Genomic DNA, 27,909 nt, shown 5'->3' with positions numbered 1-27,909 from the left:
ACTCTGAGTCCTATCATTATGATCAATTGTGAACTGAAACTGATCACTGGGACTAGTGAGATGGCATTGGTACATGCCACCTTGATTGGATTGAATTGGAATCCCCTGGCATGTTTCTAACTCTACCATTTGGGGTAAGTCCGATTGAGCATGTCCCAAACTGTACATCTCCTCTCTCTCTTATTCCCACTCTTATATTTAACAGGGATCACTTTTCAGTTAAATTTCAACACCTAAGAATAATTGTGTGTTAATTACAGAGTTCTACCAATAGTATTAAGTAAAACAAAAAAATACTAAAATGGATAAAGTAATTTTTTTTGACAGGCAGAGTGGACAGTGAGAGAGAGAGACAGAGAGAAAGGTCTTCCTTTTGCCGTTGGTTCACCCTCCAATGGCTGCTGCGGCCGGCACGCTGCGGCCGGTGCACTGCTCTGATCCGATGGCAGGAGCCAGGTACTTATCCTGGTTTCCCATGGGGTGCAGGGCCCAAGCACTTGAGCCATCCTCCACTGCACTCCCCGGCCACAGCAGAGAGCTGGCCTGGAAGAGGGGCAACCGGGACAGAATCCGGCTCCTCGACCGGGACTAGAACCTGGTGTGCTGGCGCCGCAATGTGGAGGATTAGCCTAGTGAGCCACAGCGCCAGCAAAAGGGATAAAGTATTAAGTTGTTCATCAACAGTCAGGACAAGGGCTGATCAAGTCACTGTTTCTCATAGTGTCCATTTCACTTCAACAGATTTCCTTTTTTGGTGCTTGGTTAGTTGTCACCAATCAGGGAGAACACATGATATTTGTCCCTTTGGGACAGGCTTAATCCACTCAGCATGATGTGCTCCAGATTCCTCCATTTTGTTGCAAATGACCGGATTTCATTTTTTTTTACTGCTATATAGTATTCTATAGAGCACATATCCCATAATTTCTTTATCCAGTCTTCTGTTGATGGGCATTTGGGTTGATTCCATATCTTAGCTATTGTGAATTGAGCTGCAATAAACATTAAGGTGCAGACAGCTTTTTTTGTTTGCCAATTTAATTTCCTTTGGGTAAATTCCAAGGAGTGGGATGGCTGGGTTTTATGGTAGGGTTATATTCAGGTTTCTGAGGAATCTCCAGACTGACTTCCATAGTGGCTTTACCAGTTTACATTGCCACCAACAGCAGGTTAGTGTCCCTTTTTCCTCACATCCTCACCAGCATCTATTGTTGGTGGATTTCTGTATGTGAGCCATTCTAACTGGGGTGAGGTGAAACCTCATTGTGGTTTTGATTTGCATTTCCCTGATTGCTAGTGATCCTGAACATTTTTTCATGTGTCTGTTGGCCATTTGGATTTCCTCTTTTGAAAAATGTTTATTAAGGTCCCTGGTTGTTTGTTTTGTTTGTTCTGGTTATTAATCCTTCATCAGTTGCATAGTTTGCAAATATTTTTCCCATTCTGTTGGTTGCCTCTTCACTTTGCTGACTGTTTCTTTTGCAGTTCAGAAACTTCTCTATTTGATGTAATCTCAATTGTTAATTTTGGCTTTGATTGCCTGTGCCTCCAAGGTCATTTCCAAGAAGTCTTTGCCTGTGCCTATATCTTGCAGGGTTTCTCTGATTTTCTCTAAAAATTTTATGGTGTCGGGTCATAGATTTGGATCTTTAATCCATGTTGAGTGGATTCTTGTATAAGGTGTAAGGTAGGGGTCTTGCTTCATGCTTCTGCACGTGGAAATCCAGTTTTCCCAGCATCATTTGTTGGATAGACTGTCGTTGCTCCAGGAATTGGTTTTAGATCCTTGATCAAATATAAGTTGGCTGTAGATGTTTGGATTGATTTCTGGTGTTTCTATTCTGTTCCATTGGTCTATCCATCTGTTTCTGTACCAGTGCCATGCTGTTTTGATTACAACTGCCCTGTAGTGATGCCTCTGGCTTTGTTTTTGTTGTACAAGATTGCTTTAGCTATTCGAGGTCTCCTGTGCCTCCATATTAATTTCAGTATCATTTTTTCCAGATCTGAGAAGAATGTCTTTGGTATTTTGATTGGTATCGCATTGAATCTATAAATTGCTTTTGGAGAATGGACATTTTGATGATATTGATTCTTTCAATCCATGAGCATGGAAGATTTTTCCATTTTTTGGCATCCTCTTCTATTTCTTTCTTTAAGATTTTGTAATTCTCATCGTAGAGCTCTTTTGACGTCCTTGGTTAAGTTTATTCCAAGGTATTTGATTGTTTTTGTAGCTATTGTGAATGGGATTGATCTTAGAAGTTCTTTCTCAGCCATGGCAGAAAGTGTTTTAAGAAGATTAATCTGGCAGTCATATGGAAAATGGATTGGAATATGGATGAACTGAAGGCAAGGAAACCGTCTAGTCTATGGCAATAATCCAGGTATGAGGTGATGAAAGCATCTATAGGAGTAGAAAGAGAAGGACAAATCTGAAAGACATTTGGAAAGAAAAAAATGACAGGAACTAAATGGTCTCTTGGCTTTAAGCCTTTCAGGAGGTAGTGCTTCTTCCTTAGTAATAACCATGAAAAGATTCAGATTGACCTATTATGTGATTGCTCACTGACTGGAATTTCTAGCTATGGCTATTCTCCAAAAGTTCCTGTTTCTATGATTGGTACTCGTTGAATCTTAATTTACATTAATATGACTTTAGACTTCAAAGGTTGGGATGCTCTCAGAACAATAATTTTGACCATGAAACAGCAAATTTTTCTAGCAAATGAGAAAAAAAGGAATGCCATGGGATCACACAGGAAGCTTTAAGAGGAGCTTATAGTTCCTTTTTTAAAAATGATAATATACAAAAAGTGTAAGAGAAGGACACAAAAGCAAGGATAAATATAACAGATGACATGTGCCTAAATGATTAATATTTGAAAAATCTCAAAATTACTTTAGGCTTATAGAAATGCATTTCTGTAAATACAACAGCAATATTTTAATTATGCTATAAGAAAGAAAAAAATGTGTCTTGGAATGGGTAAATCATAACTCAGATGAGGTGCTTTTAGTCTGGATTTATGTAAAAATATTATCAGTTCTAACAAGGAAGAAAAGAGAGTCTTCAATCTTCTTACTAGTGAGCTTACTCTCTCCTGAGTTACCTTCTGGAAAAGATTTTAAAGTAAGTGTATACTTAGAAAATTGTAAACTATTGATAAAGTCACTCAGTACAAACTTAATTTTTATTTCTGACAGGGTTTAGAGATATTTTGTGAAAATATGGAAGACATAGTATACATGTTAAGTGAAGAAATGAAATTTCAGCAAGATTTTTAACGAATCTTTGACACCCTTATGGAAAACATAGTATGGGTTAGATAACTTGCATAATTCTGTGTTAATTAAATTATCCTATTCAAAGTGCTCATAACAGAGTATAGGCAAAAGAAGAATTTTCTGATGACGTGCTATAAACTATATCTTTGATTCAACCTATTTAATATCTGTATCACTTACTTATGTGAAGATTTAGAGCAAACATCTTATTACTATGAAGCTAGAAGAAGTGTAATGTAATCCAAATATTATAAGCACTTAGGGGGTTCTACTAAATATTGGGAATTATGCTAGATATTACAATGCAAAAAAAAGAATAAGACATATATAGGTCTTTAAGACAAAATTGGGCATGTTCAGGATGGTATGGCCATAGACAAAATATAGGTCTTTCTATTGCAAAAAATATAGTATTATTGAGAAAAAATATATCTATATATAAACAATTTCAACAAAGTAGGAAGAGATTTAAGCAGAATATTACAAGAAAACTGTTATTAATTTATTCTGGGAATGTAGGAAATACTTCTTAGATGAGATGATATCCAGATACAGTTCTAAGTACTTTAGTCCTCGCACTAAACTCAAAAGATAAATATTGTTACTGTCTTAATTTTACTAAGGAGGAAATTGAATCAAGATTTTAAGTAGCTTGCCCACACTCACACATGATCTGTGGAAAATGAATTTCAATTATCCAGGATGAGGGCAATCAAAAATATCACAATCAGAGAGGGCCAGAAAATTGAGACTTGAAAAATGGCCCTTATATGTGTTTGGAAGATTAAAATTAGTGGATTTTTAAAAAGAATTTGATTTGGTAATGTAGTGAGACAAAAGGAAGATTACAAGGAATAAAATAAAAGTGACTCATGAGAAAATGGAAGTAATGGTTATAGACCACTTAGTGTTAAGTTTTCAGAATTTCTTCATTGTTTACTTTTCCTTAATTGATATAATTAAATTATTTATTTTACATATTTAAGCCTGTAATGCTATTCCTGTAGTCACATAAAAATTTTATATTGTTACTAATTCTGTCTTGTTATTTTCCAGTTTTCTAGGATGTGGAACTGCAAGTTGTCCCACCTACAAAGCAAACTCCAGGCTTTGCTGAAGGGAGGAGTCATATGCCGAACCCTTCAACAACCCAACTTCAAAAGCTCATTTCTTTTAACGATCCATAGGTACCATACAGTTTCCAAACCTCTGAATTGTGCCTGGCAGCAGCATGAAGATCATTTTGGTAAGAGATATGTGGAGACAGATATACTTTTTCAATTGTGGTTAAAAGTTGCACGACTTAAAATTTATCATCTTAAATATTTAAGTGTACAGTTCAGTAAAGTATATTCACTTTGTTGTGTAATGGCATATCCTTTTTGTGAGATATGACTATTTTCTGTGCAGTTAAGAGGATATCTAGGCCGGCGCCGCTGCTCACTAGGCTAATCCTCTGCCTTGCGGCGCTGGCACACCGGGTTCTAGTCCCGGTCGAGGAGCCGGATTCTGTCCCGGTTGCCCCTCTTCCAGGCCAGCTCTCTGCTGTGGCCAGGGAGTGCATTGGAGGATGGCCCAAGTGCTTGGGCCCTGCACCCCATGGGAGACCAGGATAAGTACCTGGCTCCTGCCATCGGATCAGCGCGGTGCGCCAGCTGCAGCACGCCAGCCGTGGCGGCCATTGGAGAGTGAATCAATGGCAAAAGGAAAACCTTTCTCTCTGTCTCTCTCTCTCACTGTCCATGCTGCCTGTCCAAAAAAAAAAAAAAAAAAAAAAAAAAAAAAAAAAAGACATCTAGCCATCTATTTCCAAAATACCTTGGTAGTTGTGAGAAAGACAAAAATAATACTGGAAAATAGTGAAATCCCACTCTAGCTAGGGGAAGGGAAATCTTCCCTGCTCCAGGTAAATCCTGTCTCTCTGCATGACCTAAGATAAAATAAAGCCTCAATATATAGGGAATAAGGTTTCAAAGTCATAGACTAGAACTGTTATAACCATAGAAGTTATCAGGTGGTGGGGAGGGTAGGGAGATGTAAGTTTCACCCCCATGTTTCCCCCTTATGATGGAGGGATTGACTGGGAGCTGTGGCTTACTGCCACTGCCTAGCATCACAAGAGAGGATCATACCACATATCACTGGGCAAGAAAAGATCAAAATTGAAAGTGTGATTTCCACTGAGTATGTTTTTCATACCATCATAAAGTTAAAAAATTGTAAGTTGAGCCATTGTGAATTGGTGATTATTTGTACAAATATTTCCCAATAAGATTATACCTACAGGTACCAGAGGTTAAGCCTTTTTGAGAGATACCATTTGATCCACAATACCCTTGAACAGGGACAAAAACAATTGTGAAGACCATAATCCCAAAATACAAGTCTGCTGTGTACTCAAAAGCCTGAGACTTAATCCAAAGATTATAGAATGCTTTTTTGCAAACATTCTACTACAAACTAATAAACCTTCAAGGAAAATAGCAGTGGATTACAGACTATCTCTGAAGTGCAGCACAAAAGGAAGGGCTAACAGAGGAGATGAAAACAAGAAAAGTACAGGAATTTATTGCCTTTGAGACCCTCAGGAGAAAAAAAAAACATAAAACACAATACCACACTTTATCAGATTAATATAAATATTCATGCTAAAGCCCTATCTACTGAAATTGCAAAACATGCTAATACAAGAAATAACATAATTTGAAGAAACAAACCAACTTCAGAGCCAGACTTAAATATGACATAGGTACTGAAATAATCAATATCAATCTTTTTTTTCTGTGAAAAAATGTCACTGGAATGTTTAAAGGTATTACATTGAATCTGTAGAACATTTGGAATAGTATGAGCATTTTGACAATATTAATTCCTCCAATCCATGAAAACAGAGTACTGTACCATCTGTTTGTGCCTTCTTCAATTCTTTTCATCAATGTTTTAAAGTTTTATATGTAAAGATTGTTCACATCCAGAGTTAAATTTATTCCTAAGTATTCCATTTTTGTAGCTATTATCAATTAGATTATTTCCATAATTTCTTTTCAGATAGTTTTTGGTTGGTGTATAAAAGCACTACTAATTTTTGTATTATGATTTATAACCTGCAATGTTACTGAATTCACTAGTTATATCAGTTTTTGGTGGTATATTTACAGTTTTCTATATGTCATTAGCAAATAGAAATTTTCACTTCTTAAGTTCCTATTTTTTTGCCTTTTATTTTTCTCTTGATTAATTGCTCTGAATAGGTCTTCCAGTACTATGATGGAAGAAGAGTTGAGAGTAGGCACGCTTATCTTGTTCCTGAACTTAGAGGAAAAGCTCTCAATTTAGGACTCTGAATAAGTAAAGCAATCTTGAACAAAAAGAACAAAGCTTGAAACATGATACTGTCTGGCTTAAACATATATTACAAAGTTGTAGTAGTCAAACCAGCATGGTATTGGTACTAAAAATAGAATTTGGACCAGCAGTTAAGACCCCAGTTAAAATGCCCTTGTCCCATGTCAGAGTGCCTGTGTTCAATTCTTGGCTCTGGCTCCCAATCCTGGGTTCTTGACTATGAAGAGCTCACGGGGCAGTGAGTGATGGTTCAACTGGCTCCCAGCTACAGCCTATTCTAACCCTGGTCTCTGCAGGCATTTAGGGAGTGAGCAAATAGATGGGAGTTCTCTGTCTCTGTCTTTCTTTCTGTAGTATAAAGAAATAAGGAAAAAATGTAGATACACTTACAAGTGTAACATAACAGAAAGTCCCGAAGTGAACTTGTACATGGTATCAACCGATTTTTCAACAAGGCTGCCAAGAGCAAAATTGGAAAGGGTAGTATTTTTAATAAGTGGTTCTGAGAAAACTGGATATGCACACGCAGAAGAATTAAATCAGGCCCTTATCTCATATCGTATGTAAAAATCAACTAAAACTGATTTAAGATTTAAATGTAAGACCAGAAACAGAAAAACTAGTAGAAGAAAACATATGAGAAATCTCCATGAAATAGGTCCAGGCAATGATTCTTTTGCCATAAACTCAAAAGTATGGGAGGGGCTGGCGCTGTGGCGCAGTGGGTTAAAGCTCTGGCCCGAAGCACCGGCATCCAATATGGGCGACAATTTTAGTCCCGGCTGCTCCACTTCCAGTCCAGCTCTCTGCTATGGCCTGGGAAAGCAGTAGAAGGTGGAACCCGCATGGGGGACACGGAAGAAGCTCTTGGCTCCTGACTTTGGATTGGCTCAACTCCAGCTGTTGAGCCATCTGGGGAGTGAACCAGCAGATGGAAGACCCCTCTCTCTCTCTCTACCTCTCTCTGTAAGTCTTTCAAATTAATAAAAATAAATCTTGGGGGAAAAGTATGGGAAACATAAATACAATACTAAAAAAAAAAATTCTGCATAGCCAAGGAAACAATCACCAGAATAAAGAAACAACCTACAGGGATGAGCATTTGGCTTAGCAGTTAAGCTGCTGCTTGGGTTGCCCACATTCTATATTAGATTGCCTGGGTTCAAGCCCTGGCTATTCTCCTGACTCCAGCATCCTGCAAATGTTCACTCTGGGAAGAAACAGGTGATGATTTGGGTCCCTGATATTCACATGGGTGGCATGAACTGAGTTCCAGGTTGTGGCTTCAGCCTGGCCCCACCTCTGCTATTGTAGGCATTTGAGGAATGAACCAGTGGATGGGAGAGCTTGTCTCTGTCTGTCTGTCTCTGTCTCTCTTTTTCTGCTTTCAAATTATTTCTTTATTTGATAAATAATTTAAAAAATGTATAGAATGGGAAAATATTTTCAAACTATATATTTCATAAAAGTTAACACCCAAAATATATAAGGAAATCAAACAACTTGATAGCAAGGAAATAAATAACTCAACTTAAAAACAGACAAGCAGGGCAGGTGTTGTGGTTAAGCTTCCAGCTGCAATGCCTGCCAACCACCTGGTAGACCCAGATGCAATTCCTGGCTCATTGCTTCATGCTGGCCCAACCCTGCCTACTGTGAGAATTTGGGGAGTGCACCAGCAAATAGAAAATATCTCTCCCTGTCTCTGTCTCTGTCTCTGTCTGTCTCTCTCTCTCCACCTACCTTGCTGTGTTACTTTGCCTTTAAAATAAATAAATATTTTAAAATGGGCAAAGAATCTGACTAGATATTTCTCAAGACATATAAAAGACTAACAGGTGTATGAAAAAAAGTTCAAAATCAATAATAAGAGAAACATGAATTAAAGCCATAGTTCAACCTTTTAAAATGGCTATTATCAAAAGGATAAAATGTAACAAATGTTGATAAAGATGTAGGGAAAAGGTAACCCTTGCACACTGTTGATGAGAATGTAGATTATTGACAAGTGTGGATATTCCCCCACCCCAAAAAAGTAGAACTACCATATGATACAGTAATCTCATTATGAGGTATATATCCAAAGGAAATGAAATCAAAGGGACATCTGCACTCCCATTGTACCACAGTGGTTTATTGTACCACTGTATACCATAGCCAAGAAATAGAAACAACCTAAGTGCTCATGCACTGATGAATGGATGAAGAAAGTGTAGTACATATACATAATGGAAAACTATTCTGCCTTTAAAATGAAAAAAACATTTTGTTGTTGACAATAACATGAAAGTACCTGGAGGACATTTTGCTAAGTGAAATAAGCCAGACACAGAAGGACAAGCATTGCATGATCTCACTCATATGTGGAATCTAAAAAGAAAAGTTGGTCTTGAAAGGGAGCAAAAAATGGAGGGAAGTATGATTATCTTCTCAGATTTCTATGAAATACACAAATGCCCATCAACAGTAGACTGGATAAAGAAATTATGGGACATCTACTCTATAGAATACTATACAGCAGTCAAAAACAATGAAACCCGGTCATTTGCAACAAGATGGAGGAATTTGGAAAACATCATGCTGAGTGAATTAAGCCAGTCCCAAAGGGACAAATATCATATGTTCTCCCTGATCGGTGAAAACTAACTGAGCACCAAAGGGGAAACCTGTTGAAGAGAAATGGACACTATGAGAAACAGTGACTTGATCAGCCCTTGTTCTGACTATTGATGTACAATGTAATACTTTATCCATTTTAGTATTTTTTTTCGTTCTAGTACTATTGGCTGAACTCTGTAATTAACACACAATTATTCTTAGGTGTTTAAATTTTAACTGAAAAGTGATCCCTGTTAGGAATTTGGAAAACATTATGCTGAGTGAAATAAGCCGGTCCCAAAGGGACAAATATCATATGTTCTCCCTGATTGGTGACAACTAACCGAGCACCAAAAAGGAAACCTGTTAAAGTGAAATGAACATTATGAGAAACGGTGACTTGATCAGCCCTTGCCCTGACTGTTGATGAACAACTTAATATGTCATCCCTCTTAGTATATTTTTTGTTTGTTCTACTTAATACTTTTGGTTGAATACTGTAATCAATACACAGTTATTCTTAAGTGTTGAAACTTAACTGAAAATTGATTGCTGTTAAATATAAGAGTGGGAATAAGACAGAGAGGAGATGTACAGTTTGGGACATGCTCAAGTTGACTTGCCCCAAACGGTAGAGTTAGAAACATGCCAGGGGATTCCAATTCAATCCCATCAAGGTGGCATGTACCAATGCCATCTCACTAGTCCAAGTGATCAATTTCTGTTCACAATTTATCATAATGATAGGACTAAGAACCAAAGGGATCACACAAACAAGACTAGTGTCTGCAAATACTAACTGATAGAATAAAAAAGGGAGAGAACGATCCAATATGGGAAGCGAGATACACAGCAGACTCATAGAATGGCAGATGTCCTAAACAGCACTCTGGCCTCAGAATCAACCCTTAAGGCATGCGGATCCAGCTGAAATGCCCATGAGAGTATTTCAGGCATGGAAAGCCAAGACACTCTGGCAAAAAAAAAAAAAATGACGTAAATGAAAGATCTCTATGAGTGAGATCCCAGTGGAAAGAACAGGTCAGCAAAGAAGGAGGTACCTTTCTCTGAACGGAGGAGAGATCTTGCACTCTGACTACGACCTTGTCTAAATATAATCAGAGTCAGTGAACTCAAAAGGCTTCCCTAGCCTTGGCAACTCTTGACTAGAGCCTAGGGTGATTACTGATGGCATAAACAAGAGTGTCAATTTGTTAAGTCAACAACAGGAGTCACTGTGCGCTTACTCCTCATGTAGGATCTCTGTCCTTAGTGTGCTGTACATTGAGATTTAATGCTATAACTAGTACTCAAACAGTATTTTTCACTTTATGTTTTTGTGTGGGTGCAAACTGTTGAAATCTTTACTTAATGTATGCTAAACTGATCTTCTGTATATAAAGATAATCGAAAATGAATCTTGATGTGAATGGAAGGGGAGAGGGAGCGGGACAGGAGAGGGTTGTGGGTGGGAGGGAAGTTATGGGGGGAGCCATTGTAATCCATAAGCTGTACTTTGGAAATTTATATTCATTAAATAAAAGTTAAAAAAGAAATACATGAAATCCATTCTCTTTATATTAACAAGACATTTTTTAAAACTTGGTCTCATAAAGCCTGAGAATATAATGGTAGTTACCAGAGGCTGGTAGGAGTAGTGGGGAGAGATGGATTGGGAAAGGTTATATGATGAGTACTGAGTTACAGTTTGATAGGAATAAGTTCTAGTGTTCTATTGAACAGTGAGGTGATGATAGATCATGATAATATACTTTATATTTTTCTTAGAAAAAGCAGTCAGGAAGAACCAAGTTGTTTCTTCGATTCTATGCTTAGAAGTCTCTTCACCTAAATATCCACTTTCATCAGACTCAAGTACTACCTTCCATAAAACACTAGAACATGAATATACTTCAGCTAAGCTGTCTTTCCAATATCCAAACTCATGATCTTTTCCATCTATGACCTCATTGGAATGATTTTTACTATCCCTATTTCTACCAACGTTGTGTTTATGATTGTATCCTTTCTAAGAAAATGGAGGCTTTCCTTCCAGCTCTCCTATTTTCTATCTGAGCCCTCACCAGAATTTCCTTTAGCAATCCCTTCATAGTAATCTCAGATTTTTCTAGCATGCACCTCAGAGCTATTTCAGCCTCTATCTACTACCCAGTTCTAAAGCTGCTTTCACATTTTTAGTTATTTGCTACATGAAGGTGTCACTTCCTGTACCAATTATTATATTTGTGTTCTTCAGAGAAAAATAAAAGAATAAAAAAGTAGAAAAAATAGAAAATGAACACACACACACACTGTATATATAGTTTTTCATGCTGCATAATTTTCCAGAAACTTTGGAAGATACATCCTATGTATGGATTTCAAATTTTTATCCCAAATAAACTTCTCTTTTAATTCAATTTTCTTTTTTTTTCTTTTTTTTTGACAGGTAGAGTTATAGACAGTGAGAGACAGAGAGAAAGGTCTTCCCTCCCAATGGAAAAGTCTTCACTCCCCAAGTGGCTGCTAAGGCCGGCGCTGCACCGATCCAAAGCCAGGAGCCAGGTGCTTCTTCCTGGTCTTCCAAGCGGGTGCAGGGCCCAAGCACTTGGGCCATCCTCCACTGCCCTCCCAGACCACAGCAGAGAGCTGGACTGGAAGAGGAGCAACCGGGACTAGAACCCGGTGCCCATATGGGATGCTGGCACCGCAGGTGAAGGATTAACAAGTGAGCCACGGCGCTGACCCATTTTAATTCCATTTTCCATGAGCTTTTTGAAGTACTTTCATGTGTTTATGTATTTGTGTTTGTGTATATAAAATAAGGAAATGGTTCACAAAAGTATGGAGGCTGAAAAGTACTAGAACTTTCCATCTTCAAGCTGGAGACCCAAGAAAGCTAGTGGAGTAACTCCAGTTTAGTCTGAAGGCCAGAGAACCACTGGTGTGAAGCAGGCAAACAGAGAAATAATTCTCCCTTCATCTCTCTTTTTGTTCTAGTCAAATGCTCAATAGATTGGATGATGGTCACTCACATTGCAGAGGGCAATCTTTTTTCCATCTATTGACTGACATGCTAATCACTTCTTTAAAAAAAAATTTATTGGGGCCAGCAATGTGGTGCAGCTGATTAACGCCCTGGCCTGAAGCGCCAGCATCCCATATGGGCACCTATTTGAGACCCAGTTTCTCCACTTCCAATCCAGCTCTCTGTTATGGCCTGGGAAAGCAGTGGAAGATGGCCCAAGTCCTTGGGCCCCTACACCCATGTGGGAGACCCAGAGAAGCTCCTGGCTGTTGGCTTCGGATCGGCACAGTTCCAGCCATTGCGGACAATTGGGGAGTGAACCATCGGATGGAAGACCTCTCTCTCTCTCTCTCTCTCTCTACCTCTCCTCTCTCTGTGTAACTCTGAATTTCAAATAAATAAATAAATCTTTAAAAAAACATTTATTTGAATGTCAGAATGAGAGACAGAGAGAGAGATCTTCCAACTGCTGGTTCACTCTCCATAATGACCAGAGCTGGGCCAGACTGAAGCTAGGAGCCAAGAGCTTCATCCAGGTCTCCGATGTGGGTGGCAGGGGCCCAAACACTAGGGCCATCTTCTGCTGCTTTTTCCAGGCCATCAGCAGAGAGCTGGATTGGAAGTGGAGCAGCTGGGACTTGAATTGTTGCCCATATATGATGCTGGCATCTCAAGTGTTGGCTTTATCCACTATGCCACAATGCTGGCCCCGACATAGTAATCACTTCTTGAAACACCTTCACAAACACATAAAGAATTGATGTTTAGATAGACATCTGTGTGTCTTGTGGCTGTCAAGTTGGCACATACAATCAACTATTACCATGTTTTTCCTTGTTTTGTTTAGCACTTTTAAAATGTAAAAGCTGTTCTTATCTCGTAGGTTGTACGAATTAGGCAGTGGGATATTTGAACATTTTGTTGACTACTAGATTATCTCCATGTGATGACCAATCTGAATGAGGGTTAGTGGTACTTAATCACTTTTGTACTCCAAAGGCATGAGTTTAAATATGTTTAGGTTATGGATACCTTGAAATTATACACTCATGCACACACATATGCTTGCAAGCACACACACAATTTCACTTATCATTCCATAAGTCTTGGGGCAAGAACTCCAATTTTAGGGCACTGCCAAATGAATAACCACATTCCATAGTATCACTAGTTACGTCAGAGACTCTGAGTGAACTTAACTATCTGAATTTTCAAGCACTGAAGTGAGGTATACCTTGAAGTAAAGATGCTTTAAAAGCATGAGTCACTCACAGACCAAGTGACTCAAAGAAGACCAAATATTGGCTCATGCTATAGGTATATATGATGATGGTGCCTCAATAATCCATAGTGCTTATCTCCTATAAAGCCCAAGCCTGCTTGAAAGGGCAGGCATTTTCTTCAGGTAATATATGTCCTTCTATCTTTTTTTTTTAAATTTTATTTAATGAATATAAATTTCCAAAGTACGATTTATGGATTACAATGGCTTCCCCCACATACCGTCCCTCCCACCCACTACCCTCCCCTTTCCCACTCCCTCTCCCCTTCCATTCACATCAAGATTCATTTTCGATTATCTTAATATACAGAAGATCAGCTTAGTATACATTAAGTAAGGATTTCAACAGTTTGCTCACACGAAAACAAAAAGTGAAAAATAATAGATGATTTTTTTTTAAATGATGATGAAATCAGATCAGACCTATTGTCATGTTTAATCCCAGTGAGAGTCAAGTTGGGAGTTGACAATTTTTTTTTTTTTTTACAGAGGATCAGTTTAGTATACATTAGGTAAAGATTTCAACAGTTTGCACCCCCATAAAAACACAAGTGAAATATATTGTTTCAGTACTCGTTATAGCATTAAATCTCAATACACAGCACATTAAGGACAGAGATCCTACATGAGGAGTAAGTGCACAGTGACTCCTGTTGTTGACTTTACCAATTGACACTCCTGTCTATGGCATCAGTAGTCTCCCTATGCTCCGGTCATGAGTTTCCAAGGCTATGGAAGCCCTCTGAGTTCTCCGATTCTTATCCTGTTTAGACAAGCTCATAGTCAAAGTGGAGGTTCTCTCCTCCCTTCAGAGAAAGGTACCTCCTTCTTTGAAGACCTGTTCTTTCCACTGGGATCTCACTCGCAGAGATCTTTTGCCAGAGTGTCTTGGCTTTCCATGCCTGAAATACTCTCATGGGCTTTTCAGCCAGATCCGAATGCCTTTAGGGCTGATTCTGAGGCCATGCTCAAGCTGACTTGCCCCAAATGGTAGAGTTAAAAACATACCAGGGGATTCCAATTCAATCCCATCAAGGTGGCATGTACCAATGCCATCTCACTATTCCAAGTGATCAATTTCAGTTCACAATTGATCATAATGAAAGGACTAAGAGTCAAAGGGAGCACATAAACAAGTCTAGTACCTGCTAACACTAACCGATGGAATAAATAAAGGGGAGAGTGATCCAACATGGGAAGTGAGATACTCAGCAGACTCATAGAATGGCAAATGTCCTAAATAGCACTCTGTCCTTCTATCTTTATGCCTAACTTAGGCAATGGAATTTTATATAATATTCTCAGAGTTTCTGTTGCCCACTTATTTGAGTATAGGTCACATTTCTGTTTGTATGCATTTCTCATGATGTTTTGTTGAAAAATTGGGCATTTTAAATAAAGTTGCAGAAGATGAGTTCTAATCTCCCCAGGGAGTATCAGTGATATGTTTTTGTATTTTTTGAATTTGCTCTGCATGTGTTTACAGCTTTCCAAATACCAAGGATGTATGGGAGTTTTTCCAGATCTATCATAGCTGATTCCCTGGATCCTCTTGTTATATTTCTGGCTGTTCTTCTGGTCTGTTGCTTGCCCCAGCAAGTATGCCTTCCTTGATAATTTTTAACAACACCCAGAAGCATAGGATTTTTTTTGGGGGGGGGGGGTGCTCTGCTCCAAATCAAGTTAGTTTCTTTCAGTAGCTGGTTTTCTTAGCTTATCCATTCCCTTATAGGACTACTCCTGATAGACCTGGGGTAGAGATAGGGAGTGGGAGCACCCCAGGATAAAACACACTACAGATTCTCACTGTATGTGTTTACAGCTTTCCAAATACCAAGGATGTATGGAAGTTTTTCCAGATCTATCATAGCTGATTCCCTGGATCCTCTTGTTATATTTCTGGCTGTTCTTCTGGTCTGTTGCTTGCCCCAGCAAGTATGCCTTCCTTGATAATTTTTAACAACACCCAGAAGCATAGGATTTTTTTTGGGGGGGGGGTGCTCTGCTCCAAATCAAGTTAGTTTCTTTCAGTAGCTGGTTTTCTTAGCTTATCCATTCCCTTATAGGACTACTCCTGATAGACCTGGGGTAGAGATAGGGAGTGGGAGCAGCCCAGGATAAAACACACTACAGATTCTCACTGTTCTTACAACATGTGGTTCAGTCGTTTTTCTTAATAAATACTTCTTTTACAAACCAAATTTTATTGTTTATATTTAAAGTCTGTAACATGATGTTATGAGATATGTAAATGGTAAAATGGTTACCATTGTGAAGCAAAATGCCAAATCCATCATCATTTCAGAAAGTTAGCCACTTTTGTTTGTGTGGCAAGAGCAACTTCAATCTACTTGTCTATCAAAAATTCCAAATATAATATACTATTCTTAACTATACTCATAATCTTCATGTTGTACATTAGATCTCTAGATTTGTTCATCCTAAATATCTGCTACTTTATATCTTTTGACCTATATCTCACCATTTCCTTCCCCCATCCTTGATAAACCATTGTTTGATTTTCTGTAGTTGTATATTTGAATTATTTTTCATTTGAATTCCACATAGTTGGTTGTACCTGAGAAAGTATGTGGGAAAATTACTTTGAATATATGTTTATTTTGGTGCAAAAATTTTTGAAATTCATATTTAGATTTTTTATAATACATATTTTCCATAAATTTTTTGAAGACCTCTTATACATGAAATCACACAACATTTTTCTCTCTGTGTGTGACTTATTTCACTTAGTTTGATGTCCTTCAGGCTCATCCATGTTGTGGTAAATGTCAGGATTTCCTTCTGTGTTAGGGCTAAAATATGTTTCTATATATATATATATATTCACAGTTATTATATATAATGTGCATAATATGTATAATCACACTTTTTGTCATCCATTGACAGACACTTATCTTGTTTCTCTATCTTGGCTATTATGAATGATGCTACAATGAACTTTGGAGTACAGATATCATCACAAGATGATGATTTCATTTTATTTGAGTATATACCCAGGAGGAAAAACAATGAAGTTGGACTCCAATCTTACACATACACAATAATCAACTCAAAATGAATAGAATACCAAAACATCAAACCTAAAACCATACAACTAGAATAAAAGAGAAGGAAAAGCTCCTTGACATTGATCTTGGCAAGAGTTTTTTTTTTTTTAAGATATCACACCCAAAGCTCAGACTAATAATAGAAAATTAATAAATAAATAAATCCACATCAATGAACTAAAAAACCTCTGCTCAGGAAAGGAAACAATCAGCAAAATGAAATGGTAGTCTACAGGTTGTGAAAATACATTTGCAAACCATATATCTCATCAGGGGTTAATATCCAAAATTTATTTTAAAAAGTCATCCAAATCAATAGCATTAAAATACATAAGCCAATTAAAAAGAGACTAAAGGATCTGAATAAACATTTCTTCAAAAAAGTCATAAAAGTGGCCAACAATAGGTATTCGAAGAGATGTTCAACATCACTAATCATCAGGGAAATGCAAATGAAAACTGTGAAATGCCACCCAACGCCCATAACCTATTGTTGGAAAGACAAGAAATAACAGATGTTGGTGAGAATATGGAAAAGAAGGATCCCTGTACACTGCTGGTGAGATCATAGATTGGTGAAGCCATTGTGGAATATAGTGTAGAGAATTCTAAAGAAATTAAAGATACAAAAAATGGTTCTTAATTTGCCTTATGCCTTTGGACAAACTTCTAGATTCTTAAAACGGTTGGTGTTTTTTTTTTTTTTTCACATTCCTTCTGCCCACCCCCATAAGTCTTATCATTGCTTTTGGAAGAGAGAATTCACCAAGCTCCACACTCTTCACTCCCACAGGTCTCACCTTCAGATTCCCAAAGCTATACTTTTAGAAATACTGGTGTTGTAGGGTATTGGATTAGATGATTTGGGTTCATGTCCTAGCTCTACCACCTAGTTGTTATATTATCTTACAAAATTAGTATATATTATCTTACAAAGTCAGTTAACCTCTCTGAGCTTTAATTTCTTTTTCCTTAAAATGATAACGGTACTGCTATTGAAAGTTTATATGAGAAATACACGTTCAGCATTTTTTAAAATATGGATAAACCATAGCTTATTCAGCTATTCCTCCTCTTTCTCCACTGAAAAACCTTTTGTCTTATTTTCTAATCATTTTTTGAAATCATAACACTATTACGAGTATCCTTGTGTGCACCTCCAAATGAGTGACTATTTCTATAAAACAAATACTGAGAGGTGAATTTCTGGATCAAGCAACAAATATGCACATTTAAAAATTATATTCTTTGAAAAAATTATATTCCTTGAGTTTTCAGTATGGCTTTTTTTTTTTAGATTTATTTATTTACTTGAAAGTCAGAGTTACACAGAGAGAGGAGAGGCAGAGAAAGAGAGAAAGAGGTCTTCCATCTGATGGTTCACTCCCCAGATGGCCTCAATGGCCGGAGCTGTGCAGATCCAAACCAGGAGCCAGGAGCTTTTTCTGGGTCTCTCACGCAGGTGCAGGGGCCCAAGAACTTGGGCTATCTTCTGCTTTCCCAATCCATAGCAGAGAACTGGATCAGAAGCAGAGCAACCGGGTCTCGAACCAGCGCCCATATGGGATGCCGGCACTTCAGGCCAGGGCATTAACCTCTGCGCCACAGTGCCAGCCCCTCAATATGGCTTTGACAATTTGTATTCCTATTACCAATGTTCACAAGTGTGCATTTCTTCACATCCATGAAAACACTCATTGTAATAAAATTTTAAAAGTTCTGTCACTCTACTAGACATAAAATGATATCCCATTTTGGTTGTAATACCCATTCCTTTGAATACTACTAAGCAGAGAAGGGCTTCATGTGTTTACTGGTCTCTTCTAAAGACTTTCCTGCTGGTATCCTTGACCTCTTTTCCTGTTGAGTTTTAATCTTAGCGATCACAGAGATTTATTCTATACACTGGGCATTAATCCTTTTTTGTTACAAATATTTTCCTTGTTACTTTGCCTTTTAACTACTAATTTTAATAACACTTATTGAGTAGTTCATCTTTTTTCCACATTATGAAATTCTATATTTTTCATATACTATGTTTCCATGTATACATGTGTCTGCTTTGGGATTCTATTCTGTCCTCTTGATCTATTCATCTATTCTACATCAGTTCTATACTTTTAAACTGACTATTTGCAGGGACAGGGGTTTGGCTTGGGACATCTGCATCCCATATCAGAGTGCCTGGGTTCTAGTCCTGGCTCCACTCTCCATTCCAGCTCCCTGCTAACACACATGCTGGGAGGTAGCAGGTGTTGGCTTAAGTCATCCACCCACATGGAAGACACTGGGGAGTAAATCAGTGGATGGGAGATCTCTCTCACTGTCTATATTTATCCCAGTATGAATTTTGAAATTAACTTGTTCAGAACATGAAAAGTTTCACTAGAATACAAGTTGGAAACTGATGAAATATTTGTATTAATTTATAAGAGAATTTATATTTTGCCTTATTGAAATTGTCCATCATTGAACATGATATTTCTCTGTTCAAGTATCTTTCAAGTCCTTTAAGATAGTTATATAGATTTCTTTACATCAGTCCTCAATATTTTTTGTGTATTCCCAGATACTTCATAATTTTTACTGCCTTTGTAAACTTTTCTAAATGAGAAAATGAGTGTCTAGAAGAGTTTGGTGGGATTTTTAAAAAATATTTATTTATTTACTTATTTATTTATTTGAAAAGCGGAGTTACAGGGAGAGAGAAAGAGAGACTGACACAGAGAGAATCTTCCATCTGCTAGTTCACTTCCCAGATGGCCACAATGGCTGGGGCTGAGCCAGTCTGAAACCAGAAGCGTCATCCAGGTATCCCATATGAGTGGCATGTAGGCCATCTTACACTGCTTTTCCAGGCTCATTAGCAGAGAGTGGATCAGAAGTGGGACAGCTGAGACCAGAACTGGCACCCATTTGAGATGTCAGGGTTTCAGGGGGGTAGCTTAACCTGATGTGCCACAGTGCCAGTCCCGAGGGTATGTTTTAAATTTGGTATAGCTTCAAACTAACAGAAAAGTTGCTAGAATAATGCAAGGACCTCCTATATACCCTCACCTACTCATGTTTCCTTTTCTAATACTTTAATGGTTTTATGTCCCAAATTTAGAACTCTTTATCCTGGTGATCATACAACTACATGAGATATGGTGACAAGAGATATGAGATATATGTTGATCTTTTTTAAATAGATACCTAGCTGTCCAAATAGCATTTATTTTAAAAAATCATCTCCTAAGTAATTTTATCTACCACTTTATTACATGGGAAATTTCCATATAATGTAGGGGTATATTTCTGGAATTTTTATACTCTTCCATTGTTTTGTCTTGTCCTATACCAACACCATACCATTTGAATCATCGAAATTCTATCGTATGTTTTAATAAATGATGATAGTCTCTACCTTGTTAATTTCACATGTATCTTGGTAGAAGACTTTTAGAATAAAGTTCTCTGGCAACAGATTTTTGTTTTGTTTTATTTTCCTAAATAAGTGTTCCTTATGAATGTGATCTTTTCCCTTAGAACTACAGTATGCTAACACTGTGATGCGCTTTGATTATGTCTGGCTTCGAGATCACTGCCGGTCAGCATCTTGCTACAACTCTAAGACTCATCAGCGCAGCCTGGACACTGCCAGCGTGGATTTATGTATCAAGCCAAAGACCATACGTTTGGATGAGACCACGCTCTTTTTCACTTGTAAGTGGACAGGAGACTTACTATTTGGGTAACTCTTCTATGGAATAATTGTGAAAATTGGATTTTCCCTTTCCAAAAAAGGACATTCTTTTAGTTACATTTCTTTTTTTTCCCTTGCTTTAGAAGCATTTTTTGTGCTTCTTGTTTTTCTCTTTAGATAAAATCATAATCCACAGCTAATACCTTATGTAATAGTGAGCCCAAAACTTTCCCTCTACAATAGGGAATATGACAAGGATGTCTGCTCTCACTACTCTCACTACTCTCATTTAAAATCTAATCCCACCATTCTTATTAATCATAATATTGAACATTGTAGTCACTACAATAAGGCAAGAAAAAGACATAAGATACATACATATTGGAAAGGAAAAAATAAAACTCATTATGTGCAGATACATGACTGACTATATAAACAACTGCATAATTACTACATTGTGGGGAGCAACTGGGAGCAACTCGGACTAGACTAAGTTACTGGAATTAAGACTTATTCTATGCATCTGCTTTCCCACAATATGGCGCTGAGAAGGGAAACAGCTTCTACACAGCTGCCTCCAGTTCAACCAATAAACTGTAGGACCTGCTCCTGATTGGAGGAGAGCAGCGTACTCGGCGTGTGGGTAGCAGAGTTGGGATTGGTGGAAGAGGACTATAAAGGAGGAGAGAGACGGCATGCACCAGGAACATCTAAGGGGAACACCTGTGCAGCCCCCGAGAGAGCCGGCTGGCGGTGTGCCGCTCCCCCGCGGAAGTGGGGAATGTGGCAGGGGGAACCGCCCTTCCACGGAGGTGGAAGGGATGTTAGCCAACCCGGGAAGGACCAGCAGCCAACCCGGGAAGGACCAGTAGCCAACCCGGGAAGAACCAGCAGCAAACCCGGGGAGGGCCGAGCAGACAAAAGAACAACGCAGGGTTCAGTGTCGCTCCTCCATGAAGACGGGGAGCGACACTACATGACTACATAAACAAGTATCAAGTAATCTACAATAAAATGCTAGAGTAAGTGAATTCATTAAAGCCACATGATGCAAGATGAACATATAAAATCAGTTGCATTTCTGTATACTTATTATAATCAGTATACAGAAATAGAAATGAAAAGCAGCCATTCAGTTGTTCCAAATAAATTAAAATAATTAAATATAAACCTAATAAGATATACGTGATAGAACAATACAAGACATACATGATAAAATTATAAAATACTGGTAAAAATGAATCAAGGGGGGCCTGAGTACTTGAAGAAGCAAACCACATTCATGGTTGGAAGACTCAATAAAATGTCATTTCTTTTTTTTAAGATGTATTTATTTATTTGAAAGGCAGAGTGACTGGGTTAGGGGAAATGGAGAGAGAGAGAGAAGAGAGAGAGATCTTTCATTCATTGGTTCTCTCCCCAAATTGCTGATCACAAAGTGGGGAAAGAAGGGTATATTGTAATGTACATGGTATTATTCTGTGGGCAATGTTTATAACTTTATATCAAGTAATATGACATTTACACCCTTTTTTCAATCTCTGTGTATACATTAGCAAGAAAATGCCGTATTTGTCTTTCTGTGTCTGGCTTATTTCACTTAGCATAATGATTTCCAAATATATATTTTGTTGCAAATGTCAGGTTTTCATTTTTTATGACTGAATATTTGTGTATATATACCACATTTTCTTTATCCAGTGATCAGTCAATGCACATATTTGTTGATTCCAATCTTTGCTTTTTTGAATTAGCCTGCTGTAAACATGAGAGTACAGGTATCTCTTTCATATGCTGATTTCACTTCCTTTGGTTATATTCCCAGAAGTGGGATGTCTGGGTCATAGAGTAGATCCATTTTTAGTTTTCTGAGGAATCTCCATACTGTTTTCCATAATGGTTATACTACATTTTGGTAAATTCTGTATCAAGATCTCAGCAAGATTATTTTGTAACTATAAATAAGCTTATTCTAAAATCTACATAGAAATTCATAGGCCCTAGAATAGCCAACACAATTTTGTAGTGTTTTTTTAAAGTTTTATTTTATTGTTGACACATAATAATTGTACAAGTTTTTGTGGTACAATGTTATGCTTCAATACGTGTATACATCATATAATGACCAATCAGGATGATTAATATATCCATCACTTCAGACATCTCATTTCTTTGTGATACAGCAGTCAAAATCCTCTCTTTTAGCTGTTTTGAAATATGCAATAAATTATTATTAACTATAGTTACTTTACTGTGCAATAAACCACCAGGATTTATTCTTTTTACTTAACTGTAACCAACCTCTCCATTTCCTCTCCTTCCCCTATGCTCCCCAGCCTCTGGTAACCACAATTCTTCTCTCTCTCTCTCTCTCTATATATATATATATATATATAATCACACAATAGTAGGATTGTGGGTTCATATGGTAGTTCTAATTTTAATTTTTTAAGTGTAAGTTTATTCTTTAATATTATTTTATTGTCTCAAAATCATAGCATAAAGTGAAAATAGCTTTCACACCAGCCTTTTAGAATCAATGGATCATAATTAAACATTTAATTAAAAGATTTTTTAACTATTTATAAAACTTAAAATATTCTTGGACTGTCTGATAAATTATAAATTAAACTTTATCCTTGGAATTGAGGCCAAAAGTTTCCTAAATGTACTTTACTCTGTCATTTCATAACCTGCTATCCTGGGAAAAAAGGTAACATTGAATATTGAATCTTAAGTGTAAGCAATTAAAATTATGTGCAATATAATGATGATATCCACTGGGTCAATTTCATGTTACAGGGGTAATCCTTCTAAGCAGTAACAAATTAGTAGTTTCATATTTCTGACTGTTAATGCCTCGAATAAAGATGGATTGTGCCTTGTGGCCTATAATTCACTTCAGTGAGTACATATAGAGAGAGAATGGAGTAATAAAATCAACCCAACTGTCCACTGAGAGAATCAATCACACTTTCTAGAATGGAACATTTGTTCGATAGAAAAGAAAATAATTTTCTTCTTTTCCAATTGCTATTGTTGATGCTACTTCCTGCTTTTCCATCAGCAAACTGTTCCTCAGTTCTTTTCTCTGGGTTGGCTCCCTTTTTCCACCACTATCTTGGTGAAGTTAGCTAGATTCTCCTAAGTGCTTTCTCTCTATTTATTATTTTTTTTTGAAGACGCATACTGTTTGTCACAATGGGTGTATTGAGCTACATTCACAGTGCTATGGTTTGAACAGAATTTAGCTCCCAAATTTAAACTCCAAAGTCATGGTTTGGTGGTTCTAGGAGAGTGGAGGCTTTATCCAATTATGATGATCAGGAGGCGGGCCTATGAGGAAGTACTTAGGTCATTAGAAGCATGCCCTCAGAAGGTAGTTCTCCCAAGGAGGTTGGTTATAAAAGCCAAGTTTGGCCCAGCCACTGTCTGCTTCCTGGGTTACCATGTAATCATTCCTCCACACACATTTTGCCATTGCCAATTCTCTGTCCTCACCAGATGGCCAAACCAGTGGGATCCACCCAATCCTGGACTGTGAATTCCAAAATCATAAGCCAAGATTAACCTCCTTCCTTCTTAAGTAGCTCTTCTTAAGTATTTATTATAATGGTGAAGTCTAATATACCTACCAATAGTGTACAAGGGTTCCTTTTTCTTCACATCCTCATGAGCACTTTGTCTCTGATCCTACACATTCTAACTGGATTTGGGTAATAGGTCATTGTGGTTTTGATTTACATTTTCCTAGTGAATAGTGATGGTGAGCATTTTTCCATATGCTTGCTGGCCATTTGTATGTCTTCTTTTTTTTTTTAAGAATGAGTATAGATCATTTTTTTAAACTTTTATTTAATAAATATAAATTTCCAAAGTATAGTTTATGGATTACAATGGCTTTGGCCCCCCCATAACTTCCCTCCCACCCACAACCCTCCCCTTACCCGTTCCCTCTCCCATCCCATTCACATCAAGATTCCTTTTCAATTTTCTTTGTATACAGAAGATCAATTTAGTATATATTAAGTAAAGATTTCATCAGTTTGCACCCACACAAAAACACAAAGTGTAAGGTACTGTTTGAGTACTAGTTATAGCATTAATTCACATTGCACAACACATTAAGGACAGAGATCCTACATGAGGAGTAAGTGCACAGTGACTCCTGTTGTTGACTTAACAAATTGACACTCTTGTTTATGCCATCAGTAATCACCCTAGGCTCTAGTCATGAGTTGCCAAGGCTAGGGAAGCCTTTTGAGTTCACTAACTCTGATCTTATTTTGACAAGGTCATAGTCAAAGCGGAAGTTCTCTCCTCCCTTCAGAGAAAGGTGCCTCCTTCTTTGATGGCCAGTTCTTTCCACTGGGATCTCACTCACAGAGATCTTTCATATAGGTCCTTTTTTTGCCAGAGTGTCTTGGCTTTCCATGCCTAAAATACTCTCATGGACTCTTCAACCAGATCTGAATGCCTTAAGGGCTGATTCTGAGGCCAGAGTGCTGTTTAGGACATCTGCCCTTTTACGAGTCTGCTGTGTATCCCGCTTCCCATGTTGGATTGTTCTCTCCTTTTTAATTCTATCAGCTAGTATTAACAGACATTAGTCTTGTTTATGTGATCCCTTTGACTCTTAGTCCTTTCATTATGATCAATTGTGAACTGAAACTGATCACTGGGACTAGTGAGATGGCATTGGTACATGCCACCTTGATTGGATTGAATTGGAATCCCCTGGCATGTTTCTAACTCTACCATTTGGGGTAAGTCCGATTGAGCATGTCCCAAATTGTTCATCTCCTCCCTCTCTTATTCCCACTCTTATATTTAACAGAGATCACTTTTCAGTTAAATTTCAACACTTAAGAATAATTGTGTGTTAATTACAGAGTTCAACCAATAGTATTAAGTAGAACAAAACAAAATACTAAAAGGGATAAAGTATTAAGTTGTTCCTTGACAGTCAGGACAAGGGCTGATCAAGTCATTGCTTCTCATAGTGTCCATTTCACTTCAACAGGTTTCCTTTTTGGTGCTTGGTTAGCTGTCACCGATCAGGGAGAACATATGATATTTGTCCTTTTGGGACTGGCTTATTTCACTCAGCATGTATGTCTTCTTTTAAGAAGTGTCTATTTAGGTGTTTTATGCAATATTTAATCAGGTTGTTTCATTTTCCATTTGCTGTTGAGTTCTTATAAATTCTGAGTATTAACCAGTTGTGCAGTTTGCAAATATTTTCTTTAGTTTATGGTTTTTTCCCATTGTTTCCTGTGCTGTACAAAAGCTCTTTATTTTGTCTATTTTTTTGCTTTTGTAGCCTATTCTTCTGGGGTCTTTTCCAAAAAGTCTTTGTCGCACCCAATGATGGGAAGTATCTTCCTGTGTTTTCATCTAGTAATTTCATAGTTTGGGATCTTACACTTAATTATTTAATCCATTTTGAGTTAATTTTGGTTTATGGTGAGTGATACATTATTCTACAAGTGGATGTCCTATTTCCCCACTACCATTTGTTGAAGAGAGTGTCCTTTTTCACATAAGTGTTTTTGACACCTTTGTCAAAAATCAGTTGTATTTTTTTCAGGGCTCTCTATTTTGTTCCATTGTCTTATGTGTCTTTTTATGCCAATACCATGCTGTTCTGGATACTATAACATTTTAATAGATTTTGAAGTCAGATGATATGATGTCTCCATCTTTTTTTCCTTTTACTCAGTATTACTTTGGTTATTCATGGTCTTTCATGGTTCTATGTGAATTTTAGAATTTTATTTTTAAATATTTATTTATTTATTTATTTATTTGAAAATCAGAGTTACAGAGAGAGGAGAGGCAGAGAGAGACAGAGAGGTCCTCCATCCGATGGTTCACTCCCCAATTGGCTACAACAACTAGAGCTGTGCCAATCCGAAGCCAGGAGCCAGGAGCTTCTTTCGAGTCTCCAACGTGGGTTTAGGGGCCCAAGGACTTGTGCCATCTTCTACTGCTTTCCCAGGCCATAGCAGAGAGCTGGATCAGAAGTGGAGCAGCTGAGTTGCAAATAGGCGCCCATATGGGATGCTGGCACTTCAGGCCAGGGCGTTAACCTGCTGCGCCACAGTGCCGGCCCCGAATTTTAGAATTTTAAAACAATTTCTGCCAAGAAATGCCATTGGTATTTTTTTAGGGATTGCATTGAATCTATAGGTTTCTCAGGGTAGTATGAGCATTTTAACAATATTAATTGTTGCGATCCATAAACATGAGATAAAGTGGGAAGAATCACTTCCTGGTCACTGAAGTAATGAAAACAATGTGTTATTTTTGGAAAGACAGACACATAGATCAATGGAATAGAATAGAAATCCTAGAAATAGATGCTCACAAATATAGTCAACTGATCTTTGGCAAAAGCCATTCAGTAAAGTATAAACTTTTCAACAATTGGTGCTGGTGCAATTAAACGTCCATGGAAGAGAGAAGGAAATTTCAATCTAAGTCTCACACCTTATAAAAAATTTAACTCAAAATAGATAAAAGACTTACATGTCAAACATAAGGAGAGCACCTTCAGGTCCTAAATGTGAGTAAGACTAAATAACTCTCAAACTCCAATTAGAAAATGGATAAAAGACATACACAGATATTTTACCAAATATTATATACAAATGGCAAATAAACATGTGAAAAGATGTTCAGCATCACTAACTATTAGAGAAGTGAAAATTAATATCACAATGAGATTTCACTATTATAACTATCTGAATGACTGAAATGAAAAATAATGACAACATCAAAGAAGGAGGTACCTTTCTCTGAAGGGAGGAGAGAACTTCCACTTTGACCATGGCCTTGTCTAAATATGATCAGAGTCGGTGAACTCAGGGGGCTTCCATAGCCTTGGCAGCTCATGACAAGAGCCTAGGGTGTTTACTGATGACATAAACAAGAGTGTCAATTTGTTAAGTCAACAACAGGAGTCACTGCGCACTTACTCCTTATGTAGGATCTCTGTCCTTAGTGTGCTGTACATTGAGATTTAATGCTATAACTAGTACTCAAACAGTATTTTTCACTTTATGTTACTGTGTGGGAGCAAACTGTTGAAATCTTTACTTAATGTATGCTAAACTGATCTTCTGTATACAAAGAGAATCGAAAATGAATCTTGATGTGAATGGAAGGGGAGAGGGAGTGGGAGATGGGAGGGTTGCGGGTGGGAGGGACGTTATGGAGGAGAAGCCATTGTAATCCATAAGCTGTACTTTGGAAATTTATATTCATTAAATAAAAGTTAAAAAAATGACAACAGTAATGCTGGAGATGATGCAGAGAAATTCTATCAGTCATATACTGCTAATATGAATGTAAAATGATACACCTACTCTGGAAAAACAGTTTTGGGTGTCTCTTAAAAAATCTGAAAGCATGGGGCCACCGCTGTGGAGTAGCAGATAAAGCCACCAACTGCAGTGCCTGCATCCCATATGGGCAATAGTTTGAGTGCTGGCTGTTACACTTCCAATCCAGCTCTCTGCTATGGCCTGGGAAAGCAGTGGAAGATGGCCCAAATGCTTGGGCCCCTGCACCCACATGGGAGACCCAGAAGAAGCTCCAGGCTCCTGGCTTT

General features: G+C 37.6%; 1 protein-coding gene across 13 annotated transcripts in view; it reads left to right on the top strand.

The window, feature by feature from the left end:
• The window catches only part of TMLHE (trimethyllysine hydroxylase, epsilon), a 96,726-nt gene that overhangs the window by 20,821 nt on the left and 47,996 nt on the right, over positions 1–27,909 (top strand). For 4 of the 13 annotated variants that reach the window (XM_008249465.4, XM_070066871.1, XM_008249466.4 and 1 more), the window contains exons 2-3: positions 4,345–4,534; positions 20,138–20,314. In XM_008249465.4, the coding sequence (XP_008247687.1) occupies positions 4,345–4,534; positions 20,138–20,314 (367 nt within the window). Of the gene's footprint in view, positions 1–2,004; positions 2,388–4,344; positions 4,535–20,137; positions 20,315–27,909 lie in introns of all 13 variants that reach the window. The other 9 variants (XM_008249467.4, XM_070066876.1, XM_070066881.1 and 6 more) reach the window with 3 other exon arrangements.

This window comes from Oryctolagus cuniculus, chromosome X (genome assembly GCF_964237555.1).
Source record: "Oryctolagus cuniculus chromosome X, mOryCun1.1, whole genome shotgun sequence".
NCBI classification, from domain to species: domain Eukaryota; kingdom Metazoa; phylum Chordata; class Mammalia; order Lagomorpha; family Leporidae; genus Oryctolagus; species Oryctolagus cuniculus.
Note: the sequence above shows the minus strand (reverse complement) of the source record. Positions and strands in the feature narration are given on the sequence as shown.